At 50.4% G+C, this 18,063-nt stretch overlaps 2 protein-coding genes across 2 annotated transcripts; one reads left to right on the top strand and one right to left on the bottom strand.

The window, feature by feature from the left end:
* Nucleotides 1–1,005: 1,005 nt before the first annotated feature.
* On the top strand, nt 1,006–9,879 carry LOC119198787 (phosphatidate phosphatase LPIN2-like). Its single transcript, XM_037456288.2, has 20 exons — nt 1,006–1,082; nt 3,239–3,427; nt 4,007–4,102; nt 4,236–4,471; nt 4,555–4,671; nt 4,804–4,930; nt 5,060–5,435; nt 6,005–6,110; nt 6,325–6,500; nt 6,624–6,717; nt 6,806–6,875; nt 6,964–7,047; nt 7,444–7,526; nt 7,939–8,092; nt 8,184–8,332; nt 8,455–8,541; nt 8,698–8,850; nt 8,979–9,093; nt 9,185–9,288; nt 9,370–9,879. Exons 2-20 carry the CDS (start codon nt 3,248–3,250, stop codon nt 9,512–9,514), a joined length of 2,652 nt encoding a protein of 883 aa, XP_037312185.2. The 5' UTR covers nt 1,006–1,082; nt 3,239–3,247; the 3' UTR covers nt 9,515–9,879.
* Nucleotides 9,880–10,012: 133 nt separating this feature from the next.
* Nucleotides 10,013–17,979, bottom strand: emilin2b (elastin microfibril interfacer 2b). Its single transcript, XM_037456286.2, has 8 exons — nt 17,760–17,979; nt 17,478–17,603; nt 16,330–16,490; nt 14,597–16,201; nt 11,361–11,570; nt 11,227–11,292; nt 11,023–11,139; nt 10,013–10,882 (listed from the first exon to the last, which is right to left on the bottom strand). The coding sequence occupies exons 1-8, from the start codon at nt 17,882–17,884 to the stop codon at nt 10,590–10,592; spliced, it is 2,703 nt and encodes a 900-aa protein (XP_037312183.2). The 5' UTR covers nt 17,885–17,979; the 3' UTR covers nt 10,013–10,589.
* Nucleotides 17,980–18,063: the final 84 nt, after the last annotated feature.

Consider the following 18,063-nt stretch of genomic DNA (forward strand, 5'->3'; position numbering starts at 1 on the left):
CTCAAAATGAAATCGCATTATTTTGGCAACAGTGCAATACTGCATCCATGTTTTGACAAAATATGAACTTTCATATCCACAAAAAGCACGCGTAAGCAGGCGTTGGCTATTGAAACTTAAATATCAGGATCCCAACAATGCTCATCATTCCAAAAGAAGAACTAAAGATATATTTGTCTAATTCATTACAAAATATAACGATGCACAATAGAATACAAATGTACACAGCAAATTTCAGAGAGTTAAATTGACTCTGTGAGATTCAATTTTAACTCCAACTGGCGTTTATATTGTCCCAATCGTGTGTTAAATCAACACTCAGCAAAGTGTTAACAGGTTATATCGGAATAAGTGTCACAATAAATCTGCTCTGTGTTGAATACAACGTTTTATTTAGCTGATGCTTTCATCAAAAGCAACTTATGGTGGATTTTTAACACATGTTGTTTACATTTTAGCCCAGGGAGCAATTCAGGGTTTATTTAACTCTACTGAGTGTTGCAAATGAATCTGATCTTGACATTGGAAAATGACTCTAGCTCTTTTTTACAATTGACTCAGTAAGATTTGAATCTTTTTGCAGTGTGATTTCAACTTTTGCTGTGTAAGCATATACCAAACTGCAATGTAAACAGATATGTGAGAAGAAATACACACTATATTACTGTATTTTTCCTATTATAAAATTAAATCAGGATTTATTACACGTTTGAATCTGGTGAACCAAGCAATTTCATTGACTCGTGATTGAAAATAAAAGTAGATATAAATGACAGTTAATCCCACCTCAAATAAAGGCTGTTCTACTTTTGAAAAGCAATGTAAGAATGAAACATAACACGTGGAAACTGACGAGCACTGCAAGTAAAAACACCAACTTGCCTAACTGCACATCTATGTGGACAAATCCCCAGTAAGTGACCTCGGGGGATTTAACCTCTCCGTCCGCCCCGCGGCTGGAGGCGGGACGCCGCCGGATCACGTGACCCGCGCGTGACGCGCGACGGCAGCGGCAAACGGCACGGGAGACTCCAACCGGCGCACGAGCCGCCCGCAGGTGCCACCGGCTCTTTCTGCAGCAGGTACGAGTCTCACAAGCGAGGCGGCGGCGGCGTGGAGTGGGTAGGGGTGGGGGGAGGTTGTGCCGCATTTGTGGAACTGTCGAGGGGCGCAAAGTAACGCGACGTCCGGCCGGAGGTTCGCGATGAACACGGACCGGTGCGCGTGAGGATAAAGCGGGTATTTACCACGACGCCTTGTTGCTGTTAACACTATTCTAACATGTCTCACAATGTTTTTTTTTTTCTCCGACTAAACCCTCGAGTTGCGTCCCTAAACGCACCGTGTGTTATACCTGAGTAATTCTAGTGTGAAGGTGCTTCTGTAGATTGAACTACACTACGGGTGACGTCATAAATATGATGAAGGTAGGTGGACACGTTAGAGATGCTTCTGAAACGTCAGTGTGCTGCATTAAATCTCAATCGTAAACAGGTGTTATAACGGCTCTGCATTCAACTGAATGAGCAGTGGAAGTATCCAAATAATTAAAAAAAAACAACAAAGGGTATTTGGGCTGAAAAATGAAGACAGGGTTGACAAACCAATGGAGACATACTGAGCACACATTGTGCAGAGTGGTATCTAACAGCAGTGCAGTAGTAGTAAGATGGAGCCACAGATACCAGCATGCAGTCGGCCGGCTGAGGGCAGGATGTTTGGTCTGAGCATGCTGGTGGAAATGAAACGTGTTGGTCACAACAACCCCGGCTGACTCACGTTGTCCCAGGCGGGGACAGGACAGCTAGATCGGTCCTAATCTTGCAAACAGGATTAACACCTCTTTAAGGTCCCCCGGAGTGTCGCGGAGGAGTTACTTCTGCTCTGGATTTGCGTCATCGATGAGTGGGCTTTCTTTGTAATCTGGCACAAAAATGAAAGCTTTAGTAGTTTGTTGGGTCTTTTTTTTTAAATAAATGTTCTGTAACCATTCAGGTTGTATTGTTGCCTCAGGGCAGAGTGAAACTATTATGTCGTTGCATTTCGCTTCCTGTGAATGCACAGCCACAAAATGGAAGCACATGAAAGCTTTTAAAAGTGGCTTAATTATTTCATTCTCTTTTGACCTTGAAAACTCAAGTTCCAATTCCTCACCTTTGACCCGTCTTCGTCATCGGGCTTTGGCTGTCGAGTCGATGGAGCTTTTGCCCAGAAAAATGCTTGGATTTATCATCAACATTTTTATAATCTGGTTCCAGCGCCTTAGTGTTCTTCTAGTAACTTTAGGTTTTGGACTCTTTTCTGGACAAACAAGACCTCCGAATAACTCAGCATTTTTGTTGTTGTTCTTTGGATCAATTAATCAAAGAAATACTTGTGCGATTAACAGATAACAGATAATAGTTGTTTGTTTGGAAACAACCAGGAGCCATAGAAGGAAGTGGAATTTCCATGCAGCTTTACCCAGAAAGGCAGTTTGCGTCTCTCCTTTGTGTGAACACTACTCTGATCAGGACGCACACTCTGAGTTGAAGTCTAATTTCAGCCCATTAAGGCCTCATTCTGCAGCACGCCATCGAACCACGCCATTTCTATTCAGGCTTCAGGTGCTGCAAAGCAGAGGCGCCGGTGTGAAGCGCTGTGGGAGTCGACGCCCTTTTTCTAAATGTGGTGCGTTAGGTCGTGCGCAGAGTGTGTTGTCAGGGGGGGGGGGGGGGGGGGGTCAGCGACTCCCATCTGGACTCTTCTGCTTTGTCCTCGAAACGAGCGACGCACTCTCACTCTGCAGGCGGGCCGCACGCTCAAAGCCAGACCCACGAGTGTGGAGTTTGGCGTATTTATTTCAGCCCGTTGTCGGCGTCGTTCCATCCAGCCTTCAGTTAAGCCGCCGTTACGTCCTCAGCAGTAATTACAGGTGCTGAGCCCATGATGACACACGCGTGACTCGCAGGGATGATCTAGGAAACGGCTGGTGATGCTCGGATGGCAACATGCGACTCTAAGAAGGACCACAGTGGAGGGTGATTGTGACCCAAATTGGGTTTTTTAATGTGAGAGAGACACACACACACACACACACACCCTGCACACTCTGCTCAGGACTCTTTTGAAGGAAATGGGACAGAGCCGCTGCGTTCAGGGACCGGCTTGCACTTCCTTGGCAGACTATTCTGAACAAGAAGGGGGGGGGCCGTGAGACGCGAGAAGGTTAACCGCGGAGCGTTCTCTCCACTGACAGGTGGACGCCATGAACTACGTGGGGCAGCTGCTGGTGACGGTGAAGGAGCTGTACAAGGGGATCAACCAGGCCACGCTGTCGGGCTGCATCGACGCGGTCGTGGTCCGACAGCCCGACGGGACGTTCCAGTGCTCCCCGTTCCACGTGCGCTTCGGGAAACTGGGAGTGCTGCGCTCCAGGGAGAAAGTAGTGAGTGGCATCCCTTGGTGTTTAGAGGCTCGTGTTCGGGAGTCTTTTTGGCAACATTCTAACAACGTTTGCATTTTGCAAGTATTTTGTAGTCCATCCTCCAATGCTTTTAGTTATCTTGTGCAACTTGTTAATGTTGAGATTATTCAATTCTTGTTTAAAAGTTTGTTTGTCATCGTTGATCTTGACCTATTTCCAAGTGTGGTCATCTTGCCGGAGACGTCGGCTCGTTTTGCAACCCTATCGATCAAATTAAAGATTGTGACCTTGCAGAAGCTCACGTACTGGATGTCTTTGTGTGTTATTGACCCCAAGAAGGCAGAGGTCAGTTCTACACATGCATAGAAACTTGTGGCATTTGCTGAGAGCAGCGAGCCGTGTACAAGCTGTTCCCTGTTTCTTTCTTCTTCTCTGGCTTAACTCTAATTCTTCAGGTAAATCTGAGGCTCAGGTTTTTTTTTTTTTTTCCAAACCATAAGCTGTGTTGTGCATGAACAAACGTCATTGACGTCTGCTGTGTTGAACCACACAGTAAAGCCCAGATGGTTTCTCACAGAAGGCTGTTGTTTGACTCCTTAGATCGATATAGAAATCAACGGGGAACCTGTAGAGCTGCACATGAAGCTCGGAGACAATGGAGAGGCCTTTTTTGTTCAGGAGACTGAGCAAAACAACGTGAGTCTAGATTCAACGAAAGAACATCATGTTAATAAAGCTAATTTATATTATGAGTAGAAATAACTAAACTAAAACTAAAAGACAGTGAACATAGTTAGCGTTTAGCCAAACACCTGTTGATTGTTCACAGGAGATCGTCCCGGCCCACCTGGTGACCTCCCCCATCCCCACAGAGGAGGCTCTGTTCCGGGGTCCAGAAGACCCGTCCTGTGGGAACCTCCAACCCTGCTCCAACGCGGCCGGCAAGAAGAAGAGGAGACGCAGGAAGAAGCACAAGGCCGAGCCACGCAGGGAGGGGCAGACCACACCCGCGGGGGGGGAGCCGGAGCTGTGCGAGCTCAGCTCAGACGAGGAGCACAGCGCAGGGTAATTAGAGGGGTTTTTAACGATGGATCTCTGTGTTAGTCGTCATGCATCTTCCGGTTCGTTTCATTGCTTCCTGTCGCCAGGGCGTCGGCGCTCTGCCCGACGAAGGACAACGTGGACCACAGGCGGCATTCCCCCCCGACGGGCCTCGAGTGGGACAGCTACCCTTTCTCGGACGGAGACTGGTCCCCTTGCACGGCGTACGTCAATATTTACACTGTTCACACAGGGCACAGCGAAACAACGAGATGATCCGCTTCACCTAAACACAAAGTCACTCCCGCAAGGTCGCGGCAGCCGACTCAGTGGAAATGTGGCGTTTGTGCTTGCAGCAGGGAAGGGGCGGAGCCCACGTCACCCAAGAGCGACTCCGAGCTGATGGTGAAGCCGGCGGACAGCATGCACGGGGCCGAGGCCCACATGCAGTGGACCTGGGGAGAGTTTCCCGAGTCCACCCGGGTAGGATGCAGATCTAGACTCTCAGGACCTGGTCTGGACTCTGAGACAAGTTTCCTTCATATCCTCACTCATTCATTATTTGGAGGATTATTCAGTGTGTGAACGTGATCTTCCTTTCTCGACATCCAGGTCAACAAAAAGGACAAATCCGAGCCAAAGGCGTTGACCATCGCTCCGTCTGAGAACACGCATTTCAGGGTCATCTCGAGTACGGAAGCCGCGGAGGAAGGGGAGGGAGAGAGAACCGCGGGTCTCATCGTGAAACCCGAGCCGCGGACCGCTCCAGTCGACCGGCCCGCCTGCGAGGCCCCGGCCAGCGCAGACGTCCAGGGTTCCGGGTGCGGGTTGGCCTCCGGGCCGTGTCCCGGCGACCTCGGCCTCGGCCCGCCCGCCGCACACGCCGCCAGGTGGAAGTCGTCGCCGCCCAGCCGCCGGGCCAGCGGCTCCGCAGGCACCGTCGGCGAAGGCCCCTCGAAGCCCACCGACTCGCCCGTCAACAAGAGGGGTGAGTCCAGTGCAGACACTGTATGGATTTATGAGTGGAAAAGTTGTTTCAAGATAATTACACAAATGAAGAGAAAAATACTCTACAAAAATACTTAATGGTTAATGGTAATAACGTTTTTTATTAAAAAGCAACGTCATGCCTCAACTAAAATGCACTCGCTCTAATAGACAATATGTTCATGTCGAGCATAAACAAATGATACAAAAAAAAGAATACAATGGGTTTATTTTTCTCCAGAAAAGACCTAAAAAGACAATTTATTCTTATGGGAAGAATGAAATAGAAAGATTGCGGTATTGACCTGACTCAAACAGCTGGATAAAAATGTTGTTATCACAGTCAGTTATTTAATGGTTGCTAATCGTGGGAAAGTGAGGAGTAAAACTATACATACAGTTCAGTTGTGATGTTAACAGGAAGGATGTGGTCTTCTATCTGGGCCTGGGTGTATTTTCAGGGGCTGCTCTGCATTCACATGCAGAAGTACAAAGAAAAGTGACAAGAAAAAGATAAAAAATAAGCTCAGCGATTTTTTCTGAGAAGTTTGTCTTTTGTCTTGCTTATAGGAAAAGGTGTGAGGAAGAGGAGCCAACACCAGGGGCCTGAAGACATCTACCTGGATGACCTGACCGCACTTGATCCGGATGTTGTAGCCCGGTACTTCCCAAAAAGGTCTCTCTCACTAGTGTTCGGGAGTATTTACAGTACATGACGAGACATTTACTGCCTACATCTAACGATTCATTTGAGTTCTTCTGCTTCGTAGCCGCAATTGCACCTAAAATATTGAGGCTCGAGGTCCATAGGCCCGACCTGCAGAAGCCAGAAAAACACGGGCTGCAGGCATCTACAACGCTGACCTTTCCACGTTGTTTTTTTTTTTAAGCGAGTCCGATCAGGTTCAGGAGATGGGCAGGCGCTCTGGATCCCAGTCTCCTCAGTCCGTGGGCAGCGCGGCGGCCGACAGCGGCACCGAGTGTCTGTCGGACTCCGCCGGAGACCTCCCCGACGTCACGCTGTCTCTGTGTGGGGGGGTCGGGGAGAACTCGGAGATCCCCAAAGGTACCCAATTTAGTGCATATACGGCCTGCATGCGTTTTGACTAGCGTGCCTCTTAGCCCCCGCATTCAGAGCAGGTCATAAATAATGTATAATGTCATTTTTGATCAGGTTTTTATGTTTCAGAAAAGTTCATGGAGCACATCATCAACTACAATGAATTTGCAGAGAACCCAGCAATAATCGACAATCCCAATTTGGTGGTAAAAATTGCAAACAGGCTAGTTTTCCTACTTCTTGATTCAGTTGCTAAACCTCACAGTCTGAGAAGATAAAATCATTAACAAATGAAAGCTTTTTCTCTCCAGATATTACAACTGGACTCTGGCAGCACCGTTAATACTTAGCATGCAGGCTTTTCAGAAGAACCTTCCAAAGGTATCCCGTTATTTCAACACGTTCATACTGTCATGTGTAGCTGCGTCTTCAACCTTTTGGACACATGCATCATCTGTCTGAATGTCAGGCTACAGAGGAGGCCTGGGTGAAGGAGAAGATGCCCAAAAAGTCCGGGCGCTGGTGGTTCTGGAGGAAGAGCAGCATAAAGCAGGTACCGTGTGTGCCACAGATAAAGATAAAGTTAAACCTGCATCCGTGTGCTTACAGCCGGCGGCAAACCTCTGGTTTTGAAAACGTTCTCTCTAATGGCCACCGGGGGGCGTCTCTCCGGTGGATAAACAAAATAAGATTGTAAAGAAGTCTGCGACAGATGACTCTACTTGTCACTTGATTTAATCTTAAGTAAACATTGTAAACGGGGGGTCAATGGTCTCGAAACTCATTTCAAGTCTTCTTCATTGCAGCATGACATTTAGCGCGCTTTAGACAACAAAGCAGGGTGTACTTTAGGGCGGGGGCTGCCATGTAGAAAAAAAAAAAACAATAAAGGTAATGTCTGACATGGTCGGGTAAAGAATGGCAGGTAATGTCTCTCGTCTTTCTTCAGTTGTCATCAGAGTCCAAGTTAGAGAACCAAGAGTCTCTGACCAGAGAAAGCCCCGCCCCCCCCCACCAGGCCCCAGAAACACAGTGAGTCAGCAGCAACACACACACACACACACACACACACACACACACACACACACACACACACACACACACACACACACACACACACACACACACACACACAACGAGTAGTGTTGGGTAAACATGCCCCACGCAGGCCATATATTCTGGGATTAATCAACTCAGCCTTAAGAGCTCAGGGGCAACCGGGAGATTCTTATTTGTGTTAACGATTATTTAGGCTGTTTATGTGGAAAAAAATTAAAAGCACTTTGTGTCTTTTAGTGTCAAAATCAGAGCCGCGGGCAGAGGAGGAGATGCGCTGCCCTCTGGTGCCTCCAAATGAACACGTCCATGAACACCATGCTCAATGCTCTCGCTCATATAATCATAAAGTTTCTCACTTGCTAATGTCTTTCCCCTGTGGGTTCAGGCCGAAAGCAGCCGAGTGGTCCAGCGACGACGAGACCAAAGAGCTGAAGGCTTTCCCTCCGGCTGCGACGCCCGCTGAGTGCCCGCAGCCGGAGGGCACGGCGCCGCCCCTCCACTCCTACAAGAAGTCGCTGCGCCTGTCTTCTGACCAGATAGTAAGACAAGTGATAGCCTGGATGATAGTATGCAAACGCAATCAATGCCAAATGCATTGGTGATGCCTTTAAACTCCATTGATTGCACCAGGCCACCCTGAAGCTAAGGGAGGGGCCTAATGACGTCACCTTCAGCATCACCACCCAGTACCAGGGGACGTGTCGCTGCCAGGGCACCATCTACCTGTGGAGCTGGGACGACAAGGTCATAATCTCCGACATCGACGGCACCATCACCAAGTACGAGAGAGTCCTCAGGCCGAGAAAAAAATATCCCTCCGTGCTTTGAATCAGTCACATTCGTTTCCTTAGTATTTACTTTTTAGTGCGGTTATTAGTTTCTTTCCCGCCCCCCCCCACAGATCCGACGTGTTCGGTCAGATTCTCCCTCAGCTCGGCAAAGACTGGACTCACCAAGGCATCGCGAAGCTTTACCACTCCGTGCACGAGTAAGACACCGACTGGTTATCAGCAATAACACATGATGTAATACCGCTTTAAATGCCGATGAAAAAAAAACAAATCTTTAATGTTGTTGCATGTATAAAAGACCAGCCAAGTGGCTACGGTTAATCAGAAAGATGAAATGCATCTGACCGCCGCAGGAATGGCTACAAGTTCCTCTACTGTTCGGCCCGAGCAATCGGCATGGCGGACATGACCCGTGGGTATCTGCACCGGGTGAACGACAGAGGGACCCTCCTGCCTCAGGGGCCCCTCATGCTCTCCCCCAGCAGCCTCTTCTCGGCCTTCCACAGGTACGTCCTCGGTGTCCACCTTACCCACCCCGTTTCTATGGTGATGTTGGATACGCACCGACTCTTCAAATGGTTGCAACTGCTTAAATCCTGTCGTTGCCTTCCTCCCCCCCCCCCCTCCCCGTTAGAGAGGTCATCGAAAAAAAGCCAGAGAAGTTCAAGATCGAATGCCTCGCGGACATCAAGAGCCTGTTCTCCCCCAACGCACATCCCTTCTACGCGGCCTTCGGAAACCGAGAGAGCGTACGTGACACGTTTCTGTTGTGGCGTTGGGAGGCGATGACTCCGACGGCGTCCCTTAATCGTCTTCTCCCCCCCCCCCTCCGCGTTAAAGGACGTGTTCGCCTACAAGCAGGTGGGCGTGCCCGCGTGCCGGATCTTCACGGTGAACCCCAGAGGCGAGCTGATCCTGGAGCAGGCCAGAGGCATTAAAACATCGTGAGTGGTTTGAGCCCCGGAGGAGGAGGAGGAGGAGGAGGAGGAGGAGGGGCGCTTCATTCGCTGCCTTTCGTTTCACAGGTACAGCCGGCTGAGTGAGCTGGTGGAGCACGTGTTCCCCCTGCGGAGTTCGCGGCACGGCGCCTCCTTCAGCTGCCCCGAGTTCAGCTCCTTCTGCTACTGGAGACAGCCAATCGCAGCGCTGCGTCCGGACGAGCTGCTGTGACTCGACGGGGGACCAATCGAAGTCACAGTAACGGAGCAGTGACGGCTCTGAGCATCACTGGAGTAGTTTGATTTCCTCTACTCCGGAGAGAGAATTTGGGACGTGAATGTCCTCCAGAGTTTTAGATGATCTCTTCAGATTTTGGGGGTATTCCCATCATGCACCTGCATTCCTCACGCTTGAACACGGTGTTTTTTAAAGACGCTGTCGGCTTCTGGCAGATAAGAAGTATGACATGTCGGTTTCATAGTTTTATTGTTACAGCGCTTATGAGAAGACATTCCTTAAAAGTGCTAAAACAGGCCACTGGCTTAATATGGACTGAAATTATACAGATCGGTCATAAAAACAAATGTAACATGAACAGCGTTTTCATCCATTTGAGGCCTTTTAATTTAATGTTTTACATCTTTGCTCCAAAGCTTAATGATTTTGCACTATTATCCATGAAATTATTTGGCTTGTACATAATAATTGCATAACTGCATATTGAAGAAAAAAAAAAAGCACTTTGTGTACATTAAATACTGCTGCTATGGTAAATCAGGCTTTTTGATGATGGTTTTGCCAGGATTGTTTTGATTTACCATCAATGATGCCATTGTGAAAACTAGAGTATAGTGATGTAATACCTCTTTGTTTTGATCCTTCTAACGCTCAGTAACAAACTAAAGCATTCTTTCTATGAAAGCGATGAACTTTGAGGACAAAAGTATTTCCATACTTTGCATTTGTTAAACGGTGACAGATGAGCTCAGGAAAAAGCACTGTTTATAAAGCAATTTATAGTGTAAAGTATGAACTCTGTACTACATGTATTGTGTTAGTATTCAATTAAACTGTGTTTCCCACACTGACTCTTGAACAATATGAATTGTAGGATGAGAAAACCTTTTGGCATTTACCAATTAAATGTTCAAGCAAGAATGACGATTTCAAATCAAGGTCACGAACCAGGCGATGTGGCCACGCCATGAGTACGGACGACAGAAGAAATGGAGTTTTACGCGTCCCCAGTGACGCACGCCGCTCACGCCGCGCTTCCCCCAAAAAGGCCCCTTTAAAAGCGGCGGCGCTACCTCTCCGCGCGCAGCAGCACGCCGCTGAAGGACGACAGGATCTCGGAGGAGGACGAGGCGGCGAGTTCCCCGGCGGTCACCAGCAGCGCGGCCCGGTCCCCTGTCCTCAGCGGCAGGACGAGGCTCAGCGAGGCCGAGCCGCCGCAGTCGCACCCGTCGCCCGCCGCCGGGCCCAGCCTGTGCACGCCGCGGCCGGACACGGAGAGGACCGCCTCCAGCCTCTCGCCCCGCCGGGCCGCCAGCACGGCGGTCAGCAGGTAGCGGCCGTCCCTCGGGGCGGTGAAGACACCTGGGGACGACACGGACGAGGGAGCCTTCAAACACTGGAAACGATTGTCAGTGCTGCTGTTATTTGTGTCCATTCAAGACATACATTGTCTTGAATGGGGGGTGGGGGGGGGGGGGGGGGGGGGTCGATGGGGTTTTTACCCGTGTTAGCGTCGTAGTGTCCTCCGTCGTTGACCAGCACCTTGTCGAATCGGACGATTCCAAGCCGCCCCTGGGGGGGCGGGAGGGTCAGGCCGGCTGAGAAGGACGGCGTCTCACCTGAGCACGGGACGGCAAAACATGAGCTGACAAAACGGCACATCGGACAGGAGGCGGGGGGGGGGGGGGGGGAATCGAAGTTCTGACCTGACGCCGCCTGCGACGATGGTCTGTGGGCCGCGTTCGCACCACCAGCGGATTTGACCGGGTGAGCTGCGGAATAGAGCGAGATGAAAGGTACGAACGGCACGCGAGACAATGGGGCGGCAGCGCGTCCTCACCTGGAGCTCCAGCAAAACCCGAGACGGGCATCGTGCTGCCGTCCGTCCCTCTGGGCAGCGTGGACGAGGTCATCCTGCCGGGGGGTCCCGCCTCTCCGGTCTCCGTCACGGGTGGCTGAGGGAGGGAGGCCTCCTGGGGAGCAGCTGGCCCCGCGAGGGTCTTACTTACAGGCCGGAGGGGTCCCGCGTCCTCCACGGCAACCCGAAGACCTGAAAGAGACAAGACGTGGAGTGAGTGCTTGGGGGCGGGGCTCCAGGTAAGGCAGGTGAGGCCATAAATCTAGAAAAATACGGTATTTTATTGTAACCAAACTGCAGTTAAGTTATAGGAGAAACTTGTCCAGGGCGTCTGAACTATGCAGCAACTTGTTCTATTTCCACTTTCCACCATTTTTTGCCGTCATCTGTCATTAACGGACAAACAGCGAGGGGACGTCCGGGCCTGTCCCCCCATGGACATAAACAAAAGAAGATGACAGGCCTCCGTCCTCCTCTCCCGTCACCTCTGAGCTCCGCGCACCGCTGCATTCCTGAAAACGAGCAATCAGCCCTCCTGGCTGGGGGGCGCAGCGGGAACAACCCCCTCCCCCATCAAAGGCATACCAGCAGCATACCGAGACACGGCCACGTGTTCCATCAGCAGACGGGGGGGGGGACCATAAAACCACACATGGGGGTTGAGTCTGCACACACACACACAGTGTTACTGGTGTCGCTCCTCACATAAAGCGAGCTATGCCAGGGGTCTCCTTCGATGGGGGGGGGGGGTGGATTGTAAAGTGGTTTCAGACGCGGCGAGGACAGAGGAGGCAAACACAGCATGCGTGTGCGCACGCTGGAGCGATCACCGCGATGAAAGAGGCGAGCCCTAAACAAGGACCACACGGCGGCACCATCGCACGAGGTGACTCACTTATGGCAAAGCAAAGAAAGCACAGTGAGCTCATACGATTCCGATTCATGAATCGTTGCATCCAGACCTTGGAAGATTAACGGATTCCTTTGGTGAGTCGCTGTAGGACAAAACGAGTCCAAAGCCCTCAAGGCTTTATAGCTCTTGAAGGGATGCGGTCAGGTCTCATCGTGTTTTTGGCTCACAGGTAGGGAGGGGGGGGGGGTTATCGTGTTTGAGTGCTGAGCAGAGAATGCGCCCCCCCCCCCCCCCCCCCCCTTTGTGTCGCCTTATCTCTTCGTTGAGCATCCTCAGTAGCTCCCCGTCATGGAGAGTTTGAGGCTTTAAGTGGTGATGAGCAAGCGAAAGGATTAGGACCCGTCCTACAGCACGCTGACAAGCAGGAAGTGCCACTTATTAGGATTCGCCCCCCCCTTTTTTGTGATTAATCATAACCATAAGGAGACACAAGGTTTGCACAGTGAAAAGAAAAAAAATAAAATAACTTGAGTTATATAATTAAATAACATTTATTCAGCAGTGTCTTTAAATCTTCGGTTCAGGGAGACACTAACTTGCAGAATATCTGTGTCAAAATCTATTATCAGGGTCTTAATACTTGGTAAAAGTTGCTCTTGATATTAAACTAGCCGATCTATACAGCAGTAGGAAAAATATTTTGTAAAAATAACCTTTAAAAGACCAATTTGTCTTTTAAAGTATTTCAAGGTGAAGAATTGACTGACTCACATTTGAGTTCAATTATGAATCTATAAACAGGTCAGTTTTTCTCAACTTTGAGCAGCTGTTGTGCACATTGTGCACATTGTTAAACGAGGAAACGGGGATTTCAAGCAAAACCTCCGAGGCTCATGTATTTCTCTTTGATTTATTACGGCAAGCCACAATAAATTATGTCAAGCCACAGAAAAATCAAAGAGGCGACGTCACGATACGCGCTGAAAGCGGCCCGTGTGCCCCGGTCCCTTTGCTGACCCTCTCTCATTTAAGGTCTGCAGCGGGTATGACATCACGGTAAACACATTGACCTATGACCCTCGGGACCCCGGTTGCACAGGGTTTATTTTGACAGAAAAGGAACCCAGCCCCACGCAGGTAAAGAGAAGAAAAGTGAGAGAACTGCAGAAGGACTTGAAGGGTCGGGAGTGGAATAAAGAAACGGAGGACTTTTAGATGTCCGTCCAGTGGCGTCTCGTCCAAACACACGCTCTGGGCCATGAGTGCTTCCTGCGATAAGCTGTGTGGAGATCTCTCTCTAATGGACGAGTCTAAGCAGCATTTTCCATGATCCTCAGAGGAGGAGGGAGGGCGGGGGGTGTGGGGGAGGGGTGTGTGGGGTGGGGGGGGGGGGGGGGCGGCAGGAGGAGACAGCTGGCTGGACGAAGACCAAAAAGAAGCCAGTCAAAAGTTTGGACACGTTTGCTCATTAAACGTTTTACTGTAGGTCGCCTCCCCCCCCCCCAACCCCCCCGAGATCCTGGACTGGATCGTACGCTGCGTCCTCCGCCACATAAACCCCCCCAAAACCCGCCCGGTCCCAGGGGGGGGGGAGCAGCGACGGGTCGTAAACAACACGGCGCGCTTCTACTTTTAAAATGTGCAAGAAACATCAACATTATATTAAACTGTTCTGTTATTCACATGTACAAAAACTAAAGATTACAGTTTATGGACATTATTTCACACTTGGATGCAAAAAAAAAAAAAAGTGGAGAAAACATGTTTGTTAAATGCCAAGGCATTGCACAACACAAGAGGCGTTTGTTAAATGGAGCATGTGTCTTCAATCAGCCCTGCCTCGTGTAACTGAGAACGTGGTTAAATGAAAGTCCAACTTCTCCTCTCACTCGCACACCACAACACACCCCAACAAATGAACCGCACCAACGGACATCGGTCCAAGCGATGATCTCAAAGGTTTCGGGAAATAACAGCTTTCGTTTCATTGATCCCCAGCCGGTGCTTTTTAAACCTCTCTGGATAATAAACATGAAAGTAGCCTAATGTGAACCTGTAAAAATGCGTTTAAAGCGAGACTCTTTAGCTGCTGCTGAAAAGGATGATGGAAACCACAGTAGCACAAGCACAAGTCAGTTAGCTCCCGCTTTAGCGCACGCTGTGCGAAATATGGACGCAGTCTTCTTGACGCCCACTATTCTCAGTGAGGACAACTCTCAACGTGACTTCAGGGGCCCGGCCCCAAGTGGCCATCTGCCGCTGATGGATCACATTCACATGTTTTAAGTAAAACAGCGTATTTGAGTGGAATGTGAAGTGTTGCTTTAAATCGCTACAGTAGGGACGATGACCGTTTGAAGCTCACCTGTCTTTCGGGGGTCGCTGCCGGTCAGCGCCCGAAGGTCTCTGGCCAGGTCGGCGACGCTGTCCCGGAGGCCGACGCACGCTCCCCTCAGTCCCTCGATGTCCCGGCCGTGAGCTCCGACCGTCCCGTTCAGCCGCTGGACACAAGTCCACAACCCGCTCACGTGTCTATCCAGGCCCTCCTTGATCCTGCGGAGGCTGTCGGAGAGAGGCTCGAGCCCGCCGCACAGAGTCTCCACGCCGCCGACGCGGCTGCCCACGCGGGCCACCTCCCCGCCGACGCGCTCGGTCCGACGCCTGCACAGGTCGGCCTCGGCCTCCACCCGCGCGCCCAGCTCGTCCAGGCGGCTCCTCAGCTCCCGGTGCCGAGTCCCGTGGAGCTCCAGGAGGCCCTTGGCCTCCCGCTCGGCCCACGTGGAGTTGAGAGGCGGAGGCGGCGAGTCCTCCGGCTGGCCCGCGCGCCCCTTCAGGTGGCTCAACTCGCCGTGTAGCTTCTCAATGCTGGCGCTGCAGTTGAGGAGCTTCCCCTCAATGGTCCCAAGGCCATTCATTTGGGCTTTTAAACTAGTCTCCATGGCATCTATGGCGGCTCTGAAGCTCTGGAAGTTCCGTTGGCCGATGTTCCCTTCGTCAGTCAGAAGGCCGCCTGACGGGGAGTTGGTGCTTGCGTCTGCCAACAGAGAGGTCAGTCTGTCTTCCATGGAGGTCAGCTTGTCCTCCACAGTCTCCCTCAGGTCCTTGATGGCCTCCGCCTGTTGTTTCTTCATCTTGTCCTCTACAGAGAGACAACGGGAAGCTTCGGTCCTCCCGGATGAGTTCAGACAGATCTCAAGGTTCTCCGCAAGACGGGCGTTTTCCTTTCCCGGATCACCCAGCCTGGTCTTGAGGTCCTGGATCTCGTTGCGGAGGTCCGTTTCTTTTGAGTCCATGAGCTCCGCCAGGCTGAGGTAGTTGGTTTCTTGTCCCTCACACTGCTCCTGAACCGACACTAATTTGTAATCGCACAGGTTCTTCATGTCTGCCAGTTTGATGTCCATGCCCTGCAGTATCTCCTCTCTTAGTGCGCCGATCCTCTCGTCCAGGTAGGCGCGCAGGGCTGCGTCCCCGCCCGGGCGACCGGGTGGGGAAGTGGTGGACAGCTGGTCGCGGGCGGCCTCCATCAGCAGATGAATCTGTTCGCCGTGGCGGTCGACGCGACCCCGCAGGTCGTCCAGGGTGTTGCTCTTGGACTCCAGATCCTCCCAGACCTGGCTGATCTTGTTCAGGACCTCCTCCATCTGCGTTGCCTCGCCCCCAAAGGAGAAGTCCTGCACCTGGACGGTCTCTTCGCCCCTCGCGGCGGCGGGCTGTCTGTGGTTGTTCAGCAGCGTGAGCAGCATTTTGCTGGCGTCCTCTTGGAAGTCCAGTCTCAGATTGGAGGACATGTCAGTCATCCTCGCCTGCATGTCGAGGACCATCTGGGATAGCCTCCGCACCTCCTCCTCCAGGTGTGGTGCACTGTGAGCTCCTTCATGAACCCCCGCGGGCTTGTGACCCGCCTGACCTCCAAACTGCCCCTCCCGTCCCCATGGATGGCTGCTCTGGGTCTCTAAGCGCGGCTCCGGAGCTGTCGCGAGAACAGAGAAGAAGGATGTGAAGCAGGAACGTTGAGGCTTTCATTTCTCCCCTAACTCGATTCATTCTGTTTCAAGTACTTCAATGCTAGATGTCCTCAGTCATAATGGAGTCTTTCACCTTGTGGGGCTGGAACGTGAGGCACGCGCTCCACTTGGAGCAGGTGAACGTCTTTCACCTCCCAGCAGTCGTGGCCCTGGAACCCCGGGCAGCACCTCCACTCCAGCTCCGTCACAGTCTTGTAAGCAATCTTATACGTGGGCCTAAATTGTGTCCGATATCTGGAGGCATTTAACACACAAAGACAAGGATGCATTCTAGAGATTCACACATGCTGCACAACAGTAGGTTTTTAGAGCTTGTTACTATAGTTTTAATATTAATAATAATTCTGCTCGTTAGATGAAGTTAGAATTTGTGGAAATCTCCGTCTGAGGAATACAATGGGTAAAAGCACAATGAAATGCTTGTTTGTTGAAAACTAAGTCATGATAAATACCAGGTGTCATTTGTATGTAGTTAATCAGGAATCAGCCAAGACTTCTCACCACTTCCACTCATGAGGACACTTTTGGCCCACAGTGTCCTGCCACTCAACCTACATCTCACGAGTGGGTCTGTTGCACAATCATGAAGATTCAATACAGATGCCTGAAGAATCCTTTTTCTTTCCAAATGGAGATTCAAGATTCTTGCATCAATGAATCTCTTTCTGTTGGAGTGCCGTCGGTTACATGGCAGAAGCACCGAAGGCAAGGCAACAAAGTGCACTCTAATGCAGTCAAGTAATGTAACCAAGTACATTTAGAACTCCACTTTGGCACAGCTTTAAGGTATTTTACAAGTTATGCTGCAGTACACTTCTACTTCTATAAGTTTACCTTTATTTGACAGCTTATACTTAGGAGTTTCAGATCATTAAAACACTATTTAAATAGATGAACAACTATGTAATATTTACACATCATTCAAATCCAGCACTTTTATTGTAGATTTTGCATAATGACAACCTTTACTTAAGTGAGATTTTAAATCCAAGTAGTTTTACTCTGTGGTATGAACTAACATCTGAATTGTTCTTCCACCGCTGCTGTAATTAAGAAAATAATGACGTGGTTCACAAATGCTAAACAATCCAAACCACAAAGTATAGAATGACAAAGCAGAACCGCATATATCTGAACAGGAGCTGCCTCATCCGGTTAAAAAAATATATACACATAAATCAAAGAATACGCGCCCAGAGTCCTGGACCTGTGGGAACTTACATCACTTGTTGCGCACAGTTTGGCATCTCCGGGGGACACGGGAACACCTCCGGCTGCACGGAGCTCTCAGAGCCCCCCACCACGGCGCAGCTCACGTTCTTGTGCACAACGTACGCGCACCAGTTTCTGCAGGGGAGAAAAAAAAGAAAAAAAAGAAAACCATCAGTTGATCCCTCCGGATCCTGAGAGAACTTCACTCAAGCGCCCGAATGCATTGACGCACAGGAGAGGGGGAAATGAGGAGTGGTTCGTAATGGCGCAAACAAAACGTGCGTCACTCACTTGTTTCTCTGTCGTGTTTCTCTGCCGGAGTAAGAGTTTCCCTGAAACACAGCATGCTGGAAAGGAGATCCGCTGACGAGAGGGAACGCAATTAGAAACTGAATGAGTCCGCACTTCATGGTCATGATGTGTTCATTTAAATCCCACAGTGCGCGGATGAAGGTCTGTTTTGGGAGCGCCTTCCACCGTCCAGGACCCCCTCCAACACCGACTGATGCCTTTTGCCTTTTCCCGTCTCTCTCTCTTTCGCTCTCTCTCGCGCGCGCACGCACACACACACACACACACCCGAGCCCACACCCAA

This window comes from Pungitius pungitius, chromosome 19 (genome assembly GCF_949316345.1).
Source record: "Pungitius pungitius chromosome 19, fPunPun2.1, whole genome shotgun sequence".
NCBI classification, from domain to species: Eukaryota; Metazoa; Chordata; class Actinopteri; order Perciformes; family Gasterosteidae; genus Pungitius; species Pungitius pungitius.

Excerpts from the sequence above, each read along its gene's own strand:
- LOC119198787 (XM_037456288.2), top strand. The coding sequence starts at position 3,248 with ATGAACTACGTGGGGCAGCTGCTGGTGACGGTGAAGGAGCTGTACAAG. Across the intron at positions 3,428-4,006 it reads TGCGCTCCAGGGAGAAAGTA|ATCGATATAGAAATCAACGG; the intron begins GTGAGTGGCATC and ends TTGACTCCTTAG. Across the intron at positions 8,851-8,978 it reads CTCTTCTCGGCCTTCCACAG|AGAGGTCATCGAAAAAAAGC; the intron begins GTACGTCCTCGG and ends CCTCCCCGTTAG.
- emilin2b (XM_037456286.2), bottom strand. The coding sequence starts at position 17,884 with ATGACCATGAAGTGCGGACTCATTCAGTTTCTAATTGCGTTCCCTCTC. Across the intron at positions 16,491-17,477 it reads AACTGTGCGCAACAAGTGAT|ATATCGGACACAATTTAGGC; the intron begins GTAAGTTCCCAC and ends AAATGCCTCCAG. Across the intron at positions 11,293-11,360 it reads GGGTTTTGCTGGAGCTCCAG|CTCACCCGGTCAAATCCGCT; the intron begins GTGAGGACGCGC and ends TCTATTCCGCAG.